Source organism: Channa argus, chromosome 12, assembly GCF_033026475.1.
Source record: "Channa argus isolate prfri chromosome 12, Channa argus male v1.0, whole genome shotgun sequence".
Lineage (NCBI taxonomy): Eukaryota > Metazoa > Chordata > Actinopteri > Anabantiformes > Channidae > Channa > Channa argus.
This window is the reverse complement of record NC_090208.1, coordinates 27573059-27594562: the sequence shown is the minus strand read 5'-3', so window position 1 is coordinate 27594562 and position 21504 is coordinate 27573059. Positions and strand designations below refer to the sequence as shown.

Below are 21504 nucleotides of genomic sequence, written 5' to 3'. Positions count from 1 at the left end.
CCAACTTAGTTGCTCCCGGTGAGTGTTGGCCAGCTGCATGGCAGCTCCCCCATCGGTGTATGAGTGTGTGTGTGATTGTGAGTGTGAATGGGTGAATAAGTAGCAGTGTAAAGTGTTTTGAGTGGCAATAGTTAAAAAAAACGCTATATAAGTGCAGAAAATTTACCATTTAAAAGCAGCAAACAGGGTAAGGAAGCCAGAAACTAAAGACACATTCCTGATTTTGGTCTTTTCATGAAGTCCACATGCAATGCCTGACAAACATTCACAACATATGACTGTTTAACCAGCTCTTTGAATCAAAGATTCAGACAAACTTCAAACCTGCCGTACCTTGACTTTACTGTTAGTATCCACTGATAACAAAACTGAACATCTCAACCCTTTAAAATTTAAACAAACAACACACCCATACACACAATTTTCTGTGTACACCATTTCCTGTACCCCACACTTAGATCACACACACTAACAAACAAGCACATGTGCACACACACACACACACACACACACACACACACAAGAAAATGAACCTGTGTGCATGTGTGTGCGCACACACTCGCATGAACCCACACACAAGCACACACAGGTCTGTCCAGGATCCTTCATTCTTAATTGACTGTCCAGTTGATTGATTTTCAGTTAAACATGTTATATTAGTCCCCAGAGCCACAAATACACAGAACCAATAATTCAGTCTAAGCATGTCCAGTTCCAGATTCTGTTCTTTCCCCTCTCATCCAGGCTCTGCCTTAGTATCTATAGTCTCTCAAAATGCAGATGTGTATTATGCCAAGCCCATCTCCTCCAAAACACTCCTGGGTGACTCATCCTCCTGCAAAGGGAAACAAATATATGTCAAAATGGAGAACCCAAATTTGAAAACAGGAAAAAAACAGACTCTGCAATTTTCCTAAATGCCTCACATGTAAGGCACAACAGAGCTTCTAAAGGGAGCTTGCTAGTAATTTTGCATTTCTTAATTTAAAATGTGCACACAAGGTAGACACAAATAATCAGCATCGCTCCTGACATCCAAGCCAAGCCAATCAACTACTTATGCTAGGTCAAAAGCCAAAGTGCTAAACAACAATAGCAATGCAAAAAAAATAATATAAATAAAAAGTATAAAAGAATAAAATACAATAAAATAGCACAATCAGCTACTCATACTGGGTCAAAAGCCAGGGAGAAAAAGTGTGTTTTTAACTTTGATTCAAAAATAGACAGGGAAGAGCCCTGTTTAACTTGCAAAGGCAGTGCTTCCACAAATTTGAGCCTGCAACAGCAAATGCCCCATCTCCCTTGAGCTTCTGAATATGCAGGAGCAGTTGGTCAGCTGACCTGAGTGACTGGGGGGAGTGCACATATAGCAGCTCAGAGAGGTAGGCCGAGGCAAGACCATTTAAGAATTTAAAAACAAATAAAAGAATTTTAAAATAAACTCTGCAGCGAGGCTAAAATCGGGGTAATGTGCTCTCTCTTCGCTGTTCCAGTTAACAAACGAGCAGCTGCATTTTGTACCAGCTGAAGACAGGACAGGGACAAGTTAGAGACACCAAAATACAGAGACTTACAGTAATTTAGCCAAGTTGTGACTTGGAGGATAAAAGACTTTTACAACGCACTAACCTGCATCTAAGCTAAAACCACTGTCCACATTTACATCCAAATTCGTGAGATTAACATATTGTGTCAAAGCGCCTAGGTCTACAAGAGAGGGCCCACTGCTGGTGCTTGGAGCAAAGACAATAATCTTGGTCTTTTTTCATTAAAATAGAGGAAATAATGCCTCCTCTTAATTCCTCAAGACACTCTGGTAAGTGAGCTTATGGATTATCCATCCTTCTGTTACAGTGGCACATGCTGTATATCTGGGTGTGTGTCCACATAACAGTGGAAAGGACAATTCTGCTTTCTAAGAATGTAGCAGATAGACGAAAGCATAACTCCACTCCAGGGAAGTGCCACTAATGCCTACCCATTGCTGCAATCAAGAAATCAAAATTAGTCTGATCCACTGTGTCAAAGGCAGCAGTTAGCTACAGGGCAAGACGTACAGAATCATCTGCATCTGTAGCTAGGAGGTGCCAATTCTGTGCTAACGACGTGTGTGTGTGTGTGTGTGTGTGTGTGTGTGTGTGTGTGTGTGTGTGTGTGTGTGTGTGTGTGTGTGTGTGTGTGTGTGTGTGTGTGTGTGTGTGTGTATATATATATATATATATATATATATATATATATATATATATATATATATATATATATATATATATATATATATATATATAAAGAATGTGAAGAATATCTTCACAAATTTGTTGTATTTCACTAATTCCATTCAAGAAGTGTTACTTGTATAATGTATCCATTCATTCCACACAGACTGATATATTTCAAGTGTTTCTTTTAATTTTGATAATTATAACTAACAACTAATGAAAACCACAAATTCAGTATTCAGTATTCTTGATCTGGTCAGAATAAAGTTTTTGTGCAGCTGTAACCACACCCTCCCAGACACAGTTCAGAGAGGAACGGTTTACCTTTACTGTAAATTTCCTGCTTAAGAAGGGCCCAAAAGTAAGGTGAAGTAGGGGGCCGTGTCACTAGTTTTTCATCTTTAAGGCCTTTACTGGCCAGCCACCCGGTGGAGTACTTTGATGCATGTGATGGAGCAATCATTTCTCCATTCTCCTTTTTATTTAGTTTAAACAAACTGAACATTATCACCATCATGAAGGATTTACTGCAGGACTGTTGGATTAGACTGACTTAGTTTGAGCTAAATAAACTTTCAACTGAGTGTAAATGAATTATCCATATCTACAACAGCAAAGTCACCACGTCGACTCAATATCTCCCTAATTAAATTGAAACTGGATGAAGTTTAAGAAATGCAGATATCTGCTTTGCCCATGGAGTTGAACGATCCTGCCCATATTCCTTTATTAAGTCCAGTTTTGTCACAAAAGACAGATACTACCCTCTCAACACAATCTTCCATGTAGATTTTTAGAGAGTCCAGGTCTATTATTCTTGATACTGGGTTGCTCGTCTAAAAAAAACTTCCTTAAATTCCATTAAGTTGGTGCAAGGTTTTGGAATAAACTTTGTTGATGTACCTTTGCTTATTAAGCTGAAATCGGAGCTTGTGTCTGGTGATGTGGAGCAGCTTGTGCTGCTTTTCCAATTACAGGACTAACTGTGCCTTTGGGAATTTATTTGGCTGGAGTTAATATTTTGGTTGTTTAGCTACTTTTGCATAAACATCATCTCATGCGTAAATGGACACCCCCACTTGCATCCTCAGGTGATGATTGGAGTGCGGCAAGTCAAATTGTAATTCCACAGAATTTTTGCTTTGAAATTCTTAGCCTTGCCCATGACATCTGGGGGTTAATAAAACCATTTTGAATTTTTTTGTGGCCTGGTTAAAAACATGATGTGAAACAATACTGCAGAACCTGTCACCTTATACCTTGCATGTATTTTATGCGAAACACCAACACAAAGTGGTACATAATTGTGAAGTGAAAGAAAAAGAAAAAATGGTTTTCAGTAGTTATTACAAATAAATATCTGAAAAGTGTGGTCAGACATTTAGCATACGCTTTTATCCAAAGCGACTTACAAGTGAGGTATAAGTGAAGGAGAAAACATCAATGCGAAGACCTATAAGAAAAGCGTAAGATCCACGTGCAAGAAAGACAGAATAGAATTAAGTGTATAGGAAGATGCGGAAGAGTTCTGTTTTCAGCAGTTTTTTAAATATTGGGAATGAGTTTGCTGAGCGTGCAGAGTTTTGTAGCTTGGTCAACCATCGTGGGATCATTGCGCTGAAGAGTTTGGCTTGGTGTCTTCTGTGCGGTGCTGGGACCACCAGACGTCGTTCGTTGGCAGCGATGGAAAGGATTGTAGACCTGAATGAGGGAGTTGAGGTGACCAAGAGCTGTTGAGGTGATCACCCTGTAAGCAAGAGACAGAGCTTTGAACCTTATGCAAGCAGCTACAGGAAGCTTCTGAGGAGTGGTGGGTACATGTATCCTTTTTGGCTCGTTAAAAATGAGGCATGCTGCCGCATTTTGGATCATCTGCAAGAGTTTGATTGTTGATACCAGTAACCCCAGAATACATACAGCATTGCAGTAATCAAGACGAGATATGACCAGCGCCTGTGAGTTGGGTTGTATATTCCGTGAGGTAGGGTCTGATATTTCTGATGTTGTAGAGGGTAAATCTGAGATTGAGACCCTAGACACTGAGGAGATGTGGTCCTTGAAGCTCAGTTGGTCATTGATGATGACCTACAGATTTCTGGCCGAATTAGTCGCGACAATCACTGTAGATCCAATATTGATGCTGATGCTGATGCTGTGTTGCGTCGAAGGTCTGGCTGGCAAGACTTCTGTCTTGGTGAAATGGCAAATGGTCTGCACTTATACAGCGCTTTTCTACCTATTGGCACTTAAAGTGCTTTACACTGCTTCTTTTTCACCCATTCGCACTCAATCACACATGAGCCATCGCTCATTGGGAGCAAATAAGCCACAGTCGCCCCTAAGTGAGTGATTTGAAAGTGGAAAACATCACATGGTATGTAATCGGTGCTGTTATCCTAATGGCATAATATTCCAGAGATGACAGATTGTTGAGGGGTGCTGTCTGGGAAAACTTCCAGGTGTCATTGATGAGAAGTCCAGTTCCAAAATTTCTAGTGTGCAGCTGGGGTGGCCGTGTTCTGTAGCGAGATCCAGGTTTCTGTAAGTTCAAGTAGGTGAACAGCTGACTGTGTAGCAAAAGCTGGAACATAGTTGGCCTTGTTCACGCAGACTGGCAGTTACACAGGGCAAGAGAAAAAGAGGCCGGACACAAAGTGGTCCAGGTGAGAGTCTGCAGGTGGGAAACATGACATCTTCTAGTAGGACACCATGTCCTGCGTCTGCGGAGGAGAACTGGGACTTGCTGAAAACACATGGTATAACAAAGAAAAAAGCTTTCCGGAGTAGAAAGGGTTAATGTGAAGCAAAGTTAAGAAACAGAAGATGGAAATGTTTTGATGTCCTCGCTCGGGGGACTTATGGAGGTGGACTCGCTGGTCTTTACCCAGGCCTTCTTCACATTAGGCCAGAACGCTATGGCTGACCAACCCAACAGGTGCCATATATATGGTCTATAGCTAAAACCACCCCCTCGTTGCAACCAAACTAATTTGTGTGTCTTTGTTAAGTCAAAGGTTTGAAAGCTCGGTGATTACTAAGCTGAAACTACCACCAATAACAGACCAAATATCCACTTCACCAGAAGAGCTAAAATTTCTACCTATAGTTTTTAACACTTTTAAAACAGACTGAATCAACAGACTCAAGAGAAATGACAGAAACTCAGCTTCCTCTGAAACCAACAAACAAATTTCAAACAGCACTTACTTGTTGAGTATATCTCCTGTCCTAGTTTGGTGGTTTTCCTGTGGTGTGCATTTGTATTCAGCCCATACCACTAACTAAAATACACTGAATCCAATTACCTTCAAAAGTCTGAGTCCACCTGTGTGTAATATAATCTCAGTATGAATACACCTTTTCTGTGAAGCCCTCGCAGGTTTCTTAGAGAGCCTTAGTAAACAAACAGCAGGGTTAGGTTATAAAAAATATCCCAAAGTAAAACCGTAAACCTACTAAGACAAGGCCGTCCACCTTAACTTACAGGCCGGGCAAGGAGAGGATTAATCAGAGAAGCAGCCAAGAGGCCCATGGTAACTCCGGTAACTTGTGGGGATGCTTTTCATTAGCATGGACAGGAAAGTTGGTCAGAGTTGATGGGAAAATGGAAGGAGCCAAATATAGGGCAATCTTAGTATTGACTCACGGGGGCTGAATACATACAATTTTGAAAGCCATTTATCATTTTCCTTTCACTTCACAGTTATGTACCACTCTGTGTTAGTCTGTCACATGACATCCCAATAAGATACATTTACATTTGTGGTTGCAAGATGACAAACTTGGAAAATTTCAAGGGGTATGTATATTTTTGCAAGGCACTGTATGTCAAAAGTCAGGCAAAACAAATCAAACAATTCCACCATATCCATTAAATCCCATTACAGCCATTGACAAACCATTGGATCATGTCTTAGTGGACTGTGTTGGTCCGTTCCCATGCACCAAAACTGGTCAAGTTTTTGGTAACAAGATCCCTGTATGAAATTACTGCTCCGGCAGTTTTAAACGATTTGCCAAATTTGTCTGATCTGGTTGGCTTCTCCAAAAGTTCTGTAGACTGATCAGGGGTCTAATTTCTGGAGAGTGAAGTCCAGCTGGAAACTTACAATAAGACCCTTAAAAACATGCTTTAGAAGTGGCCAACAGATAATGAGCCACAGATGCTACTCGACTATGTCAGTTTTTTTCGTTTGAGACTATCAGGCTTGTGAATTGGCAAAACAAAGTCTTTCTGCCACCCATAAGAAAATGAATAATTGGTTTGGCAAGAATGCTAAAAACAGGCAATTCAATCCAGGCTGCAAGGTATTGTTTGTACTTCTGCAGTCCATTGTGGGAATTTAGTTTCTTTAACTCATACCATTCTCCGTTTTCTGATGTGCCATCCCAAACTCATGTTTTACAACATGCCATTAATGTGGGCAATGTTCATCCTATTAAATATCCATACAGAGTAAATCAAAATAAATAACAATGAATACAATAAAAAGTTCAATATTTGTTGGTGCATGGTATCGCTGAGTTCTTGGAGTTGACCCTTGGCTAGAAAATCTGATCTGGTTCAGACAGTTTCCGTACAGATTTTAGAAAGCTCAACCCACACAGCTTCACAAAACTTACAGCTTTAGCTGTATGTAAGCTAACAAGTCTGTAGCAGTTAGTGATAAGCTTATTGTAGTGAATACATGGATGTGTTGGTTGGGGAACTTTGGGCAGAGCTGAAATTATCGCTCTTCTGCATGTTTATGACCGTTTAACAAGTGTTTTGGTAATTTAATCATTAATTTGAGGAGCGTTTTACGCTGGTACCCAAACAAGCACTGACTATGTCTGGTCAAGTTAAGGACCAACTTTGACGGGGAAACTTGGCTGAGCTCCGCCTTCGCTCATACTCGGAGATATGAAGCTGCTTCAGAAGTTTATTGACTTATTTGCAAATCTCAGTGGTGTCTTGAAGAATTCATATCTTGTGATTTCAGAACACAAGTATGTATATTTTCAAACTTCTTTACAACTAAACGTGGACGCTGTTAAGTAATTTTCTTTATTGTCCCAAATTTTTATTTTATTTTATTCTATTTTTTTGTGTCCAAGGTGCAGTATTTACCGTCCCCGGGACAACGGGTACCTGTTAATTTCAAACCCTCCTTCAAATCAACAAATTTATGAAATCGATTAAGTCATCATGTCACGCCACCCCTAATTCTCAATATTAGATTTTATATTAGATGACCAGCAATCGCTGGGTTTCAACAAATAGGTGGCAGTTATGTGGTTTTTTACACAAAAAAATTAATAAAAATGCTAAAAATTTGACTAGAATTTTCTAGTGTTTGACAAAAAGTAACAAATCAAATTCATTGACCAAAATGACCCAATTTTGTCAAAATACTAATTGTCTGCTAAATGACTAAATATAAATGTAAACAAGAGGATAAATAAAACACTGTAATGGGCCTGATTTACCAGTGTCTTCAAAGTTTTTCCTTTCTTATTTGTTCCTAGAATTATAGTTACAAATTAAGCTAGTCCAAACATAAAGCTTGGACTCATTCCTTTCTGCTCTCAGCTGTCCTCCCGTGCTCTTACTTTTCACTAGAATGTTACGAAATATACTGATCAACCAAAATTGTTGCTTTTATTTGACTCATTACTACGGGGAGCCTCACTCAAAATCTTTTTAAAAGTGAATATCCCTGCATTGCTTTAAGTGTTGAATGAATCTGTCACACATCAAAGATAGTTACTCAGGCAGGTGTGGGTTTCTTTATCTAATGAATGTAAAAAAGTAAGCTTTTCCTAGTTCTCTGCAGCAGCATACATGTTGCGTAACATGTTATTGTACAGCTTTTGATTTCAGAAGTCCTGTTCTTGTTATGCAGGACCTCCCAATCTGTTTATCTTTATCATGTGCAACTAACAATGAGTTGCCCCAACCACACACACTAATACATCTCAGTCACCTTTGTTAGAACTTGATATACTGCCTGTAATACAGGGGAGGTTAAGATTATCAGGCTCATTAATCCCATGCGCCCAGACATTTCTCTTCAACTATCTTTCAAATTTATTTCTGAAATGTCTCACGATGCAAATACTGCCGTAATATGATGTTGCAACATTAGAGTGGAATTTAGACTGAAATCCACAGGATTGAGGTGTTCATTAAACAGCTGATCAAAAAAACTATAAAGATAATGTGTGAAAAACTAGGTTGTACATGTAGGTTTATAACATAATCATTTAATTATTTATCACCTCGTTGCTGGTAAGTGTGACATTATTTTTAATTTGGTTTAAAAAAACAACAACTTACCAACACCAAGTGCATTGTGCAGTACTGACTGTTTCTACTGATTGTCTTTACTGCTGGAAGTGAGGTGGGGTGTAGCAGATGCAGAGCAAATGATCCTCTGGAGGTGCATCACAATTAATATGAATGATGAGAAGGACTACCAACAAATTTAAGCCTATAGACTGATTTGCTAATTCACATCTATAAAACCACAGTTTGTTTTTTTGTCCTTTCAGCTTATCCCATGTGTTCAGGGTTGGATGCCTTTCTTGACGCAACCCTCCCCAATTTCTACCGGGCTTGGGACCGGCACTGGACAGCTGCAAATAGGGATGGGCTGTTATCTATAAAACCACTGTATTCATGATACAATTTGTCTAGCACAAAATAAAAAACAGTTTCTCATTATGCTCTCAAAGTGCACCTGACGGATGCAAATTTACAAAATTTCCTTTTCATACAACCCCTAAATGTATCCCATATGCAGTAAACCCTGCAGTAACCCTACTTGGAGGATAAGTGGGTGAAAGTTTGGAGCCCAGGTTACCTCCTGCAGTAGGTCAGATTGTTCAATAGCCTTTAGAACACTCTTCTTAGACGTGTCCTGAATTTCTCCTCCCATCAGGAACTCATCTAGAATGAAGTAGGCCTTCTCAAAGTTAAATATGATGTCCAGCTCACACACCTGGAAAAACACACACAGTCAAAACTTTCTACAGTGGATACATTTTTCAGTTGTTCAGGAGTGGCCTTAACTCTGTAACAGAGAAGAGATCTATGACTTACACTGCCAAAGTATTTATCCAGGAGTTCTACAAAGCGGTGGATGACTTCCAGTGTGATCAGCTCATTGTCCTGTTCTTCGATTGCACAACAGAAATACAGGCTGGCATACCTGGATGAACACACAATCACACCAACAAAGACAGAGAAAGAAAAAAAGAAAAAACTGTTACATGACCTCTTTTTCCACAGCAGAGCTGAAAACAAAAGTGGAGCCCATTTAATACAAAGTCAAAACATTAATGTAATGACACACAGCCAATGTCAAACAACTAGTGCTGACAAAGACCAACTGGAGCTTCACATTGGCTTTCATCTGGGTCAACAAGTGGTGCTAGAACACATCACAATGACTCTGATGTCATTTAATTGTTTTTTTTTTGTTGTTGTTGTTGTATTTTGTTTAAGCGTTTTTGAGTAAAAATTATTGCTCTTTGTGTGGATCTGTGTGCCGGGGGCAATGCTGGCAGCTCCATTTTGCATTCCCTCAAGTTTGGAAAGTCAGGTTTTCTGGCAGCAGCCCCTGTATTATCCTCAGCCTCTAAACTCCCTTAAACATTTCTATACATTTTGGTGTACATGTTCCATAAATTTTTTTTCTAATTTTTTCAAATTAGTAAGTGAGGTCTAGTAATTGTCTTTTTGTTTGTTTGTTTAACTAACTAGTTTCCACTGTTTTGGGGTGACGGAAGGTGATCATCCAATTGTGCAGTTGTTGATTCGATGTGAGTGTTGGGTAGCTGCATACCAGCTCCATTCATCGGTGTGAGAGTGTGTGATTGTGAGTGTGAATGGGTTAAGAAGCAGCGTAAAGCACTTTGAGTGGCAATATGTAGAAACTATATAAGTGTAGACCATTTACCCTTTTACGGTCTTGGTTTACATTCACCCTGAGTTATACTGCTTCACTTTAGTATCATCTTCCTTTAGTTGTAGTAATCATAGACTCAAATGCAAGTTTTGGAAGGCTACCTCAGGCATTTCTTAGAAGTGAGGCGCCTTTCTTTGTTCTTGTGTGTAGCACCTAGACAAGAAGCGACAAGCATGTAGAGCTGCACGTTCTGCGCTTGCGTAATAGGAAAGGGAACCTAAGGACCTGAGCCCATGAATATAAAAACTACACAATGCAGCATTAACTTATTATCACACAATTTTGACAGACATTAAATACCTACTTCTAATTGTTTTTTGTTTACAGCACATCACAAGCCATGCAACTAATAAAAAAACGGTTCCATCATTTGACTACAGCGGCAGTTCAGTGATAGAAATGTTATCAACAGGCCCACTTCCTCACTTTTAATCCTTCCGATGATTTGGGACAGACAGTGTGCTGCACATACAAGGTCACACACGTAATACGGTCATTGCACTGGGGGCTTGAAGGATAAAGTCTTAATAATGTTGGCAGAGTTTCCAATGTTTTCATTCACTCAACCTTCGTGTAACAAAACCTGGATTACTGAGAACCTTCACAGACATTTTCTATAGGGTAGTTACTGTTTGTTTGTAGCAAGCAAAAAACAAAACAGCACCAGATAGAGGTATCTCACCAAACAACAATAATTATCACTACAGGCACTGCCCCAAAAGTTCCTAAACCACCTAGTGGCCACCTATTAATAGTAGGGTCAGTGGTTTTCACCCAGACTCACCCTGGGCACATATCTGAGTGTTCTGTACACCCAAATTCCCCAACTCCAGCACCGTTAAAAGTGCATACAGTATCTGATTCTCTTGAATGTAAGGATGGCAGAAGTTCACCAAACTGTGCCAATCTGAATCATATAATTGTGAAACGTTTTTGTTTTGTTTTGTTTTTGTCCTTTTGGGTTATCCTGTGAGTTCAGGGTCGCCACAGCGGATCATCTGTCAGCATGTTGATGAGGCCGGATGCCCTCTTTGACGCAACCCTCCCCAATTTCTACCAGGCTTGGCATTGGCACTGCATGGCTGGGGATGGGAATGGGCTGACCTTCCCACTGCCCAATGTTCCTCAATGTAAAATAGCAAAGACTTCTAACATCTACAATATAATATATCATCAAAAGACTCTGAGAATCAGGAGGAATCTCTATGAGTCAAGCGACAAGGCCGAAGGTCAAAACTGGATGCGCGTGATCTTTGCGCCCGAAGGCTGGACTTGAAAACGGGCATTATTCTTTATTGGAAATCACCCCTTGGGCTCAGGAACACCTCCAGAAATGACTAAACACAATTCGCTGTGAAATCCAAAAATGTAAGTTAAAGCTGCATCACGCAATTAAGAAGCCATAAGTGAACAAAATCCAGAAACCATGTTAGCTGGGCCAAAGCTCGTTTAAAATGGTCTGAGGCAAAATGTAAAATTGTTCTTTGGTCAGATTAATGGAGACTAGGGACGCCTTGTCCTGCAGACTAAAAAGAAAAGAGGGACCATTTAGCTTTTACAGTTCAGCATCTCTGATGGTATGGGGGTGCATAAGTGCCTATGGCGGGACCAGCTTACTCATCTGGAAAGCCACCATCAATGCTGAAAAGTACATTTTACAAAGTTTTAGAGCAACATATTCTCCCATGTACACCCATTTTCAGGGAAGGCCTTGCATATTTTAGCAAGACAATGCTAAACCACATACTGAGTCCATCACAACAGCTTGGCTTTGCAAGAGTAGAGTCCCGGTGCTGAATTGGCCTGCTTGTAGTCCAGACCTTTTACCAATAGAAAACATTTGGTGCATCATAAAACAAAATCCACCAACAAACGCCAAGGACTTCCCAGACATTTATAGACAGTTTTTGAAAGAAGAGTGGATGCTAATTTTTGGACATGTGTTGCTGACATCAAATTCAAAATGACCTTTTTGGTATTGGGGTTGTATTTTAAGGGACCTTTTCACTACGTAATTTTGTATTAAATATTATATCGATAAATAACTTTTTACACTTTAAAAATAAGGAGATGCAAACTTTTGCACCCAACTGTACATTTTATTAGCTCATAATTCCAATATGTTATTTCAGTATTATGGAATTCACATGCAAGTACTTCCAATTATAACCTTTTAAACTGTTGATCAATTAATAGATTTATACAGTAGCTCTACTGTGTGTAGTGTACTGTTCCCTCACTTTAGCCACCACTGCAGGAAATCTGAGCTCAAAACACACCCACATCTTCCCAAACACAAGCTCATAGCCCCCCCCCATCTCTGCATTCTGCTTAAAGTACTGAGCCAAGTAGGCTGTGCTGTTATGTTGTTCAATCCACATACTACACTACAGGGGCGGCTGTAGCTCAGTAAGTAAGGCAGTTGTCAAGATACAGTTATTAGAGATTTAAAAATCTCCTGCTTAGTTAAGTGGAAATCAATTCATCACTAATTTCAAACCCAATGAAAACATATATGGTGCTACACTCAAATTAAAAATATCAGAACAGTGCTGTGAAACAAAATCTCCAAAGAAAATGTAACACTTAAGCAATATTTATTATTAATTAGCTAAAAAACTGTTCAATAATGATCACATTTTTAGCTGGAATCATGATGGCAATTGTCACTCCTGGCCACTGGTTAGAACCTTGCAGGTTTCCCTCACTACCAGCCCTACTACTTTCATTCTGCATACTGGACTACCTCCCCAATGGACCACAGTACAGATGAAGCCATTAAAAGTGTTGGTCTCTGCTAAACCAGTTCGTCACTCTTATGACAGAAATAATGAAAATACTTCAAAGCTGACTTATCGTTGGTTATGTCTACCTCATTGAGCACTGGAGTCAAACTCGCAACTCTGGCATTAAAGCACCACAGTTTGCCAGTTCGCCATCACTACTGTGATATAATTCTCTCTGCAGGTCTGTATCACTTCCTTCATTCTAAGAGACATGTTGCTTGGTCTATAATCCAAATATCAAATGTCCCCTACAAAATAATTTTGCCTTTGCAGTTGGATTATATGAGCCTGCTTCAAAATGAAACACACTGCATTTCTGAAAGAAATCCACCAGCAGGGTTCTGCAAACATACCGCACAGTACGTGAGAGCTTGTGACTGTAAATCAAGTAAGTTCTGGTGCCATTCCACTTCACCCTCAGAGTTCTTTATGAAGAGCTCATACACCTTTCATCTACAAAGGTTCTCTGATGACTTTGGAAACATCAGGATATTTACAGAGGAAGGTGACAGAATACTGAGGACTGATATGGGCATTTGTAGACTGGTGACAGCAGAAAAACCTATAGAGCAATGTGAGAAAAACTAAGAAACTGGTGAACATCCAGGGTAAGGACATTAAAATAGTGTAAAAAAAATACCTGTGTTCATCTGAACAAAAAACTGGACTGGAATGTGCTATGTGGGTATTATTAAACCATGGGTGGTCTAATATCTAAGATTCAAACAATATAATTAAAATTTGGTTATGAATGGGCTTTGTTTAGCAGCAAAAAGTACATGCATCCACTTTCAGGTCTATGCATCCATCTAACCATAGGCCACACAAACACACGACTTGTTCAAGGTGCAACCTACCTCTCGCCCTCTCCCCCCATGACAACCAGGATAGGCTCCAGCACCCTATGAGCCTAAACCCTAACCTCAAACCATTTACCATTTATTTAAACAGTACAGTAAATGTAATGTTACAGTTAATGTATGGCACATGTCCATTTAGCAGGGGTGGTGCGCTGGTGTTTAATGAATGTAGAGGAAAAAATGAATTATGTGGACAGACTTGTCTTGTAGGCTTTGCATAAATATAAGAAGGTATCCTTTTTATCAATTAGTAAAGAACCTGACATCACATTCTGCAGTGTAACTGTTGCAACAATCTAATGCCAGTTAATGAACAAATGTTTTTACCTTTTATAGACAATCTTGAGATCCCTCCATTCTAGGAAGCTGCACATCTTTGGTTTGCGGGCCAGCACTATCTGCATCAGCTCTCTCACCATCTTCTTCTTGTCACGCTCAGCTGTGGCTGTGTACCACTTCTGCAGTCGTAGTTTGCCCTGTCGGCTGAACAGCAGCATGAAACGCATCTACACAAAGGCAGGAATGAAATTGGTTTGAAACATGTGCCCACACTTTTTTGGCTTTTGAGCTACTTATAAAATGACCAAGTCAAAAGTTTTATACCTACTATAAAAATACAAAACATATTTATTTATGAATATACTGAGAATTCTTTATATGCACAATATATGTTGGTGTAGCTTGCATAACTATAATATACCCAATGCCGCTCCACATTTCCCTTTTTCACTATAAATGGTCTGCACTTATGTAGCGCTTTTCTACCTATTGGCATTCAAAGCGCTTTACACTGCTTCCTATTCACCCATTCACACTCACAATCACACACACACTCCGCTGATATGCAGCTGGCCAGGAGCAACTAAGTTGCTCAAGGACACCTTGACATCTGACTGGAGGAGGTGGGGATTAAACCAGCAACTCGGATATTGGTGGACAACCAACCACTCTACCTTCCTGCGCCACAGTCACCCATTGCTATAGCGCTGACAGAATGGCAGATGAGGCAAACGCATTTCAAAAATGAAAAAAAAAAAAAAAAAAAAAATCCACTTCCCACTCCATTTGGAAGTGGCACGTTTTTGACTCCTTTGTCCAGCTCCCCACTCATTCTTATACTCTTTCTTAAGTGTAAAAGAAATAAATTGGAGGCAATCTCGCTAGCTTGCTACAGTTTTGCAATTAATTTGTACATCAATCAAGTGAAAATTTCATAGTGAGGAGGGATGACCGGCTGACATCTACTTTGTTAATTCAATGCGATCTACCCAAACTACCTTTGCGATCAACCGGTACATCGCGATCGACGCATTAGTCACCCCAGGTTTAAAGCAAGGAAAAGAATGAAAACAGGAACCAATGCATACACCACGCAGCTAACACAATAAGAGCACCATCTTGTAGTTTTCATTCTGGTCAGATGTTCAGTATTACACAGAAAACCAGGGGCAGCTGTGGGGCAGGAAAGTAGAGCAGTCGTCCACCAACCCCCCAGTTGCGGGTTTGTTCCCTTGGCTCCTTTGGTCACATGTCAAAGTGTCCTTTAGCAATACACTGAACTCCAACTTAGTGAGTTTTGTCCAGCTGCATAGCAGCTTCCTATCAGTGTGTGAGTGTGTGTGTGATTGTCAGTGCAAATGGGTGAATGAGAAGCAGTATAAAGTCCTATGAGTATGAATAGGTAGAAAAAAGTGCAGACTACTTATATCTGAAGTACGTCTGAACAACAAACCACAAAGACAGTGGCTGGATAGCTTGAGACCTTAAAAGCTACTACATTGGTCAGTAGTTGTTTTTAAAACAGTTGTGTTTGTACTATTTCTGCTATAGCACATAGTATATTGTACAGTAAAAACAATCATTTTTAATCATAATGCTTGCAAATGATTTTTCTTTATCCAATAAATATATATTTATGTAATTGATCTTTGTTGAACCCAAGATAACAATATAACTGTATGCAACAACAATATAGCAGCTGGGCTGCACTCACTAGGACAAACCAAGTTGGGAATCGGTGTCTTACTGAAGGACACTTCGACATGTTGCAGGGGCTGGGAATTGAACTAATTGAACTGTTTAGGTCTGCTGAATCTGACATCCTATTAGCTACAAATGTGTAAAACCTTCTTGTCTCATTGCTAATGTATTTTAGCACTGCTGTACTCTCAGTCTAATATATGGAGTCCTCCAGTGGTGGCTGCAACTCCTTCCTTAGCATTCTATCTACACATACTGCCAAGGTTGCTGCAGTGAGCTCCAAGCAAAGGATGGTCATTGGATTTAGGGGGAAAACTCTTGCCTTTCCAAACACAAAACCACTGTACACTTGTTTACTGGTATTCCGCTGGACTAAGTATGTTACTGTCCCATAGCCCTCCTCGCTAGCGTCTGCAAAATGATGCAATTCAGCGAACACAGCCTGACCAAAGTTTCCTGGCTTAAAAAATCTGTCAATTCCAAAGTCAACGAACTTCTCTAGACTTTGTACCCAATGGAACCACCTTTAGGCAAGATGTTTAGGCACAGTTTCATCCCATCCCAATCTATCCTGCAAATCTATTAGACCAATTTTCTTGGCATATAAATTCACAGGTACAAGTATCCCCAATGGATCATACACTGATTTCAGAATGGATAGGATCCCTCTTCTGGTGGGGGGCTTGCTTTGGATAACAGCTTTGAACTTGAATTGATCTGACTGAATGCACCATTGCACACCTAATACCCTTTCCATTCACAAGTGCATTTTGACCCAAATCTAGGTCTTTTATTTCTACCATCTTCTCTTCTTCTGGAATGGCTGCCTACACCATTCGATCGTTACAGATCCGATTATCTGACATATAGCCTTCAAACTGTGGTAAAGACACAACCTTTTCAACAGACTCAACTCATCAACATAAATATTTTGCAACATATTTACTGTGCAAGCATTAAAGACATGGGTGTCCTTAGGTGAACTTTAATTTGAAGTTGTTTAAATATAAAGACATATCCATATGGCCTAATAGCAAAGTAAAAGACTATATTACATGAATAAATTTGTGTATCATAATTAAAGATGCCTAATTTTTAATTTTACAATACTGAACACATACATTTGATTAAAAGTAAAATACATGTATTCCACTAAATATTATGTAATCTTTTGACTTTATTTATTATAGGGTATTCTATACTGCAACAAATTACGACTAAATTCACAATATAACCATTATTGGCATTTTAGTAATCTATATCTTTGTACCTTCAGACCCAGAACACTATACCTCACTAAGACCAGCCTGTTGCCTTTTGGCAACCAAAGCATCAGCTCTCTCCTCAATGTAATTTTTAACATTATTTGTTAAGCACTTAAAACAACTAGGTTGACCAAAGTTCTTTACAGGTTAAAAAATATAAATAAAAATAAGATGAACAGGAATGAAAACAACACAAAAAGCATACAATACCAATAAAATACAACATTATTTGAGCTGTTCGTTATTTATTGTTAACAACTCAGACTGCAACAAAAGGACAGTAAAAACAAGTGGGCTTTAAGAATGGATTTAAAAACAGGCAAGGATAAGGCCTGCCTAATGTGCATGGCTCATTCCACAGTTTTGGAGGTGCGACCGCAAAAGCTCAGTCTGAGCTTATGTTTAGTTATCGGTAACCTGAGGACCAGCAGGTCAGCTGATGTGAGCTACCGTGGTGGAGGGTATGGATGCAGGAGGTCAGAGAAATATAGAAGGGCAGCACAAATTGAAACATTTAAAAGTAAATAATAAAACTTTTAAATGGATCCTAAAGTGCACAGGTACATTGAAGATAAAATTGGCTCATATCTCGGCTCATATCTTTGATGGCAGTTAAAAGATGTGCAGTAGCATTTTGCAGTTGAGAGACGAAAAACACTCAAAGTGCACTGAAGTAAGGATAGCTGTTTCAGAGAGTATGTTCATTTATGTTGACCATGTGTCCTCATTTGTTTTTAAATTGTATTTTATATGACGTAGACAGACAGACAGAGACAGCGACAGACAGAGAGAGAGAAAGAAAATCTGCCTCCCTGCTCTCTCCTTGGTTTAAATGTTCATATCATTTGAAGAAATCACATTGTAATTCTAATTCAGGACCTTCAGTTATCTATTTGAAGTAGCTGTTGAACAACAGGATGTGCCAAAGTCAATTGGCTGTTAATATGTAAAAACACACAGTTTACAATCAATATTTGTACAGCGCTGTGCTGATTGTCTTGGACTGAACCCTAAGTCAAACTCCTTTTTTGTTTTAAGGGATTTCATTCACAGTGACAATGTGTCAAGTATTCAGTTATTCTAACAATAATTTCATTTTCATTTCAAGTTTTCCCAATTTCTTCTAAATTATTGCATTTCATGATAATTAGTCTGGTTCAAACTCATACATAAATAAATTAAATCATTTATGATTTAATTTATTTAATAATTAAGATGCCCATTCTCCCACAACCCTCCCAGTTTATCCGGGCTCGGGACTGGCACCAAGGTGGTCCTTGGTGGATGGGTGGGGCCACACCTGGTGGGGTGGGATTCAAATATGTGGCCTTCTGCAACCCAATCTTAATACTCCACTGACATGCTACTGCAATCAAATGAAAAAATGCAGCACTAATTTCCAGCATTTAAATGCATTCTTGACCGATAAAATAGCCACACTCGTGGGTTTGGCCAGCTAGTCACAATCAGGCATGACAAACTCAGGCTGCCTAGCAACGCAGATGGATTCAGTTGGGAGAAAAGATGTGATGCAAAGTCAAACAAAAGAAGCCCCTCTTTTATTTCTGTTATTTTGGGTAAAAAACATAAATACAACCTAAGACAAATACCCTATTTTTTAATCATGCCATTATTAATTTAATAAAAATGAAGCCAAAAAGAGAAAAATGTGTGGGCAATAGTAAACACCCCCTTACTGCTTCAATAGGATTTTATAGGAGAAGTTGCATCATCAAAAGGTCTACAGACCTCTTAAAATCTGAGGTTTTTGGCAGTTTGCTGGTCTGGAGCATTCATGAGTGCCGACGCAATGCCAAGAGAGACATGAACAATGGTCTTAGAGAAGCAATTGTTGCTGGACATCAATCTGGAAAGGGCTATAGAACCATTTCCAAACAATTTGGACCCCAGCGTTCTACAGTAAACAAGGCTTATTCAGTTACAGATTATTAAGTGTAAAGCATAAAAGACAGTCGCCAATCTTCCCATGAGTGGACTTCCCAGCACATTTACCCCAAGGTCAAACCTTACAATGCTGATGAAAACGAAAAGAGCTACATCTCATGCCTGAGCGCATTAAATGTTAAAGTCTAGGATACAGTTAAAAGACTGAACAAATACAGTTTGTGTGGAATGGTTGCCAGGAGGAAGCCTCTTCTGTGTAAAAAAACTAAAACAAACAAACCAAAAAAAAAACAAAACAGAAGAGCAAACTGAGGTTCACAAAACTGCATCTAAAGAAAGCATCAGACTTCTGGAACAAGGTCCTATGGACATGTGGGACCATTTGTGGAGATTTAACGTCCAGCGGCATATTTAAGTACAGCATTTCAGCCGAAATTTGTTACCCACTGTCAAGCATGACAGAGGAGGGTTAATCAGTTGGGCTGTTTTCAGCCACAGGCCCTGGGCACCTTGCAGTCTTTTAGTCTACTATGAACTCTTCTAAATACTTTTGTATTGTAATACTATTGTATGAGTATTCTTAAAGACGAGCGTGAGGCGATCTGTCTGACAGCTAAAGATTTGTCTAAATTGGGTCGTGTAAAAGGACAATTAACAGAGTTTCAATTCTCCAGTCTATGCAGTTCTAAACTTTATACATCACACATTAGTTATATAACCTTCTGTTGCTGGGCAGAACATTTCCACCCTCAGGTTAGTGCCCCCAGCCCTTTTCTCCTTTTATGGAAAACTTTTCAGTTTTCGGCACTTTGATAAGCACCTGTAAGCATGGAGTGACTCTGGGTCACTACAGTGTGGGATAGTCTGCTGTTAGACAATAACTGACCTTGGAGCAGTTCTGCAAACACTTCGAGAAAAAACATGGATGTGAGACAAAGTTTTAAAAATCATTTCAAAAGTAACTAGGTAAAATGCTAAGAGAGAAATGCAATAATTTAATCATACTTGATTTTCCATCACAGTTACTTCAAGTTATTGCTGCTAAAGGTGGATAATTTGCAGTACTTATTCTAGCCGTTTCTTTTTGGCATGATTTTTGTTAATGAATGAGACATTGTTTTTCTGATGTTGTATTTTCCTAATAGTAAAACCTCCTAAAATCAGGGTTGCTAACTTTTGTACATGACTGTATCTCGACATAGAGGCAGCTCTTTGTAAGCAATCCTACCCTTAATGGTCTTGCACTTATATTTGTCCCAAATGGCTTTGCCAAGCCACACTCTCAGGAAATATGGCAAACAAGCAATTGTGCATAATGAAAAGACGCAAAGCAACAAAATAAATATTAAATCATACGCAAAATATATTCAGATGCAACTCCCTTTTATTCACCAAACTTTAGTGACTGTAATTTAATTACATTTTCCTATTAAAAAAAATGTATTGTGTAGTAACTGAATTACTTGTGTTTACCTACATTTAATTTGTTACTACCCAACACTGTTTACCGTGTACCTTTGGCCATCTGTGTTATTACTGTACAATTTGAAATGTTTCAAGACAAAATAGACAAGACAAAAATAATTGTTACTGAACAAAAATATTTACTGTGTATTCTAATTCGATATGTAATAGTAATCATCAGTGCCCAGTAAAAGGTTGGCAGGCAATTACAAATTGGCAACTGTCCTTCCTGTTGGCAAAGACAGGTATAATTATTACTAGCGTCGAGGAAGCTTCGCTGTTATTCATTTAAGGTCATGTTCCATTTTAATAGCAACATAACGGAGAATATTATTAGTTTATATTACACAGGACATACGCTGATTGTAAACTCCACACTGTGTCATAAAGAACCATTCACACCACATGCTCTTATATGGCCTGTTAGCTTTCAAACAATGGTGACTGAAACCAGGTGAATGTAGAGCGGGTGGAGACTTCCTGAAACGATACACCTTACTACCATTAGCCTAGCACGTACATACTGCATTTTAAACGAATAAGACATAATAACTTACCATTTTGTCTTTTTCTTTTCGTGCGTTACAAAAAAATCTACTTCTAAATGGCCCCAAAACGTAACGTATATTTAGGCCACAGTTAATATTGGAGGTCCATATCTGTGTCAGTACTACAGAACTGAAGTGTGAACCCCATTCCTTATACTAACCAGTTCCGTCTCCGATGAGCATGCGCACACGGAAAACGTACTACTTCTTCTTCTCTTGCCTTCCTTCTTTTTCTCCTTCTTCTTTTCCTCCTTCCTCATTCTTCTTCTTCTTCTGGCATTAATGGCAGCGGGATGCACATGGTGCTTTACTGCCCTCTATTGGTTATACATGGCCGAATGTGGCGCAGGAGACAGAGCGGTTGTCCACCAATCCCACAGCTGATGATGTTGACCCGGCTGTCTGAGTTTTCTTAATAAAACTACAAATTCCTTATCATAAAAAGTTATTTATTTTCATAAAACTGGGGTATTATAGACTAAAATGTGCAAAACTCTGTGATTGTTATGTATAAATCATTTGATT

At 39.2% G+C, this 21504-nt stretch overlaps 1 protein-coding gene across 1 annotated transcript; it reads right to left on the bottom strand.

Moving 5' to 3' along the window:
* Positions 1-324: 324 nt before the first annotated feature.
* ap1s1 (adaptor related protein complex 1 subunit sigma 1) lies at positions 325-21134 on the bottom strand. The gene is made up of 5 exons (XM_067523584.1): positions 20989-21134; positions 14145-14323; positions 9304-9412; positions 9065-9202; positions 325-835 (listed from the first exon to the last, which is right to left on the bottom strand). The coding sequence occupies exons 1-5, from the start codon at positions 20989-20991 to the stop codon at positions 788-790; spliced, it is 477 nt and encodes a 158-aa protein (XP_067379685.1). The 5' UTR covers positions 20992-21134; the 3' UTR covers positions 325-787.
* Between the last annotated feature and the right edge of the window lie 370 nt (positions 21135-21504).

Bases quoted from the DNA above. Each gene is read 5' to 3' on its own strand.
- ap1s1 (XM_067523584.1), bottom strand. The intron at 9,413-14,144 runs GTAAAAACATTT...GTGTTCATCCAG, and splicing joins CTCAAGATTGTCTATAAAAG to GTATGCCAGCCTGTATTTCT. The intron at 836-9,064 runs GTAACCTGGGCT...TTCCCTTTGCAG, and splicing joins AATCTGACCTACTGCAGGAG to GAGGATGAGTCACCCAGGAG.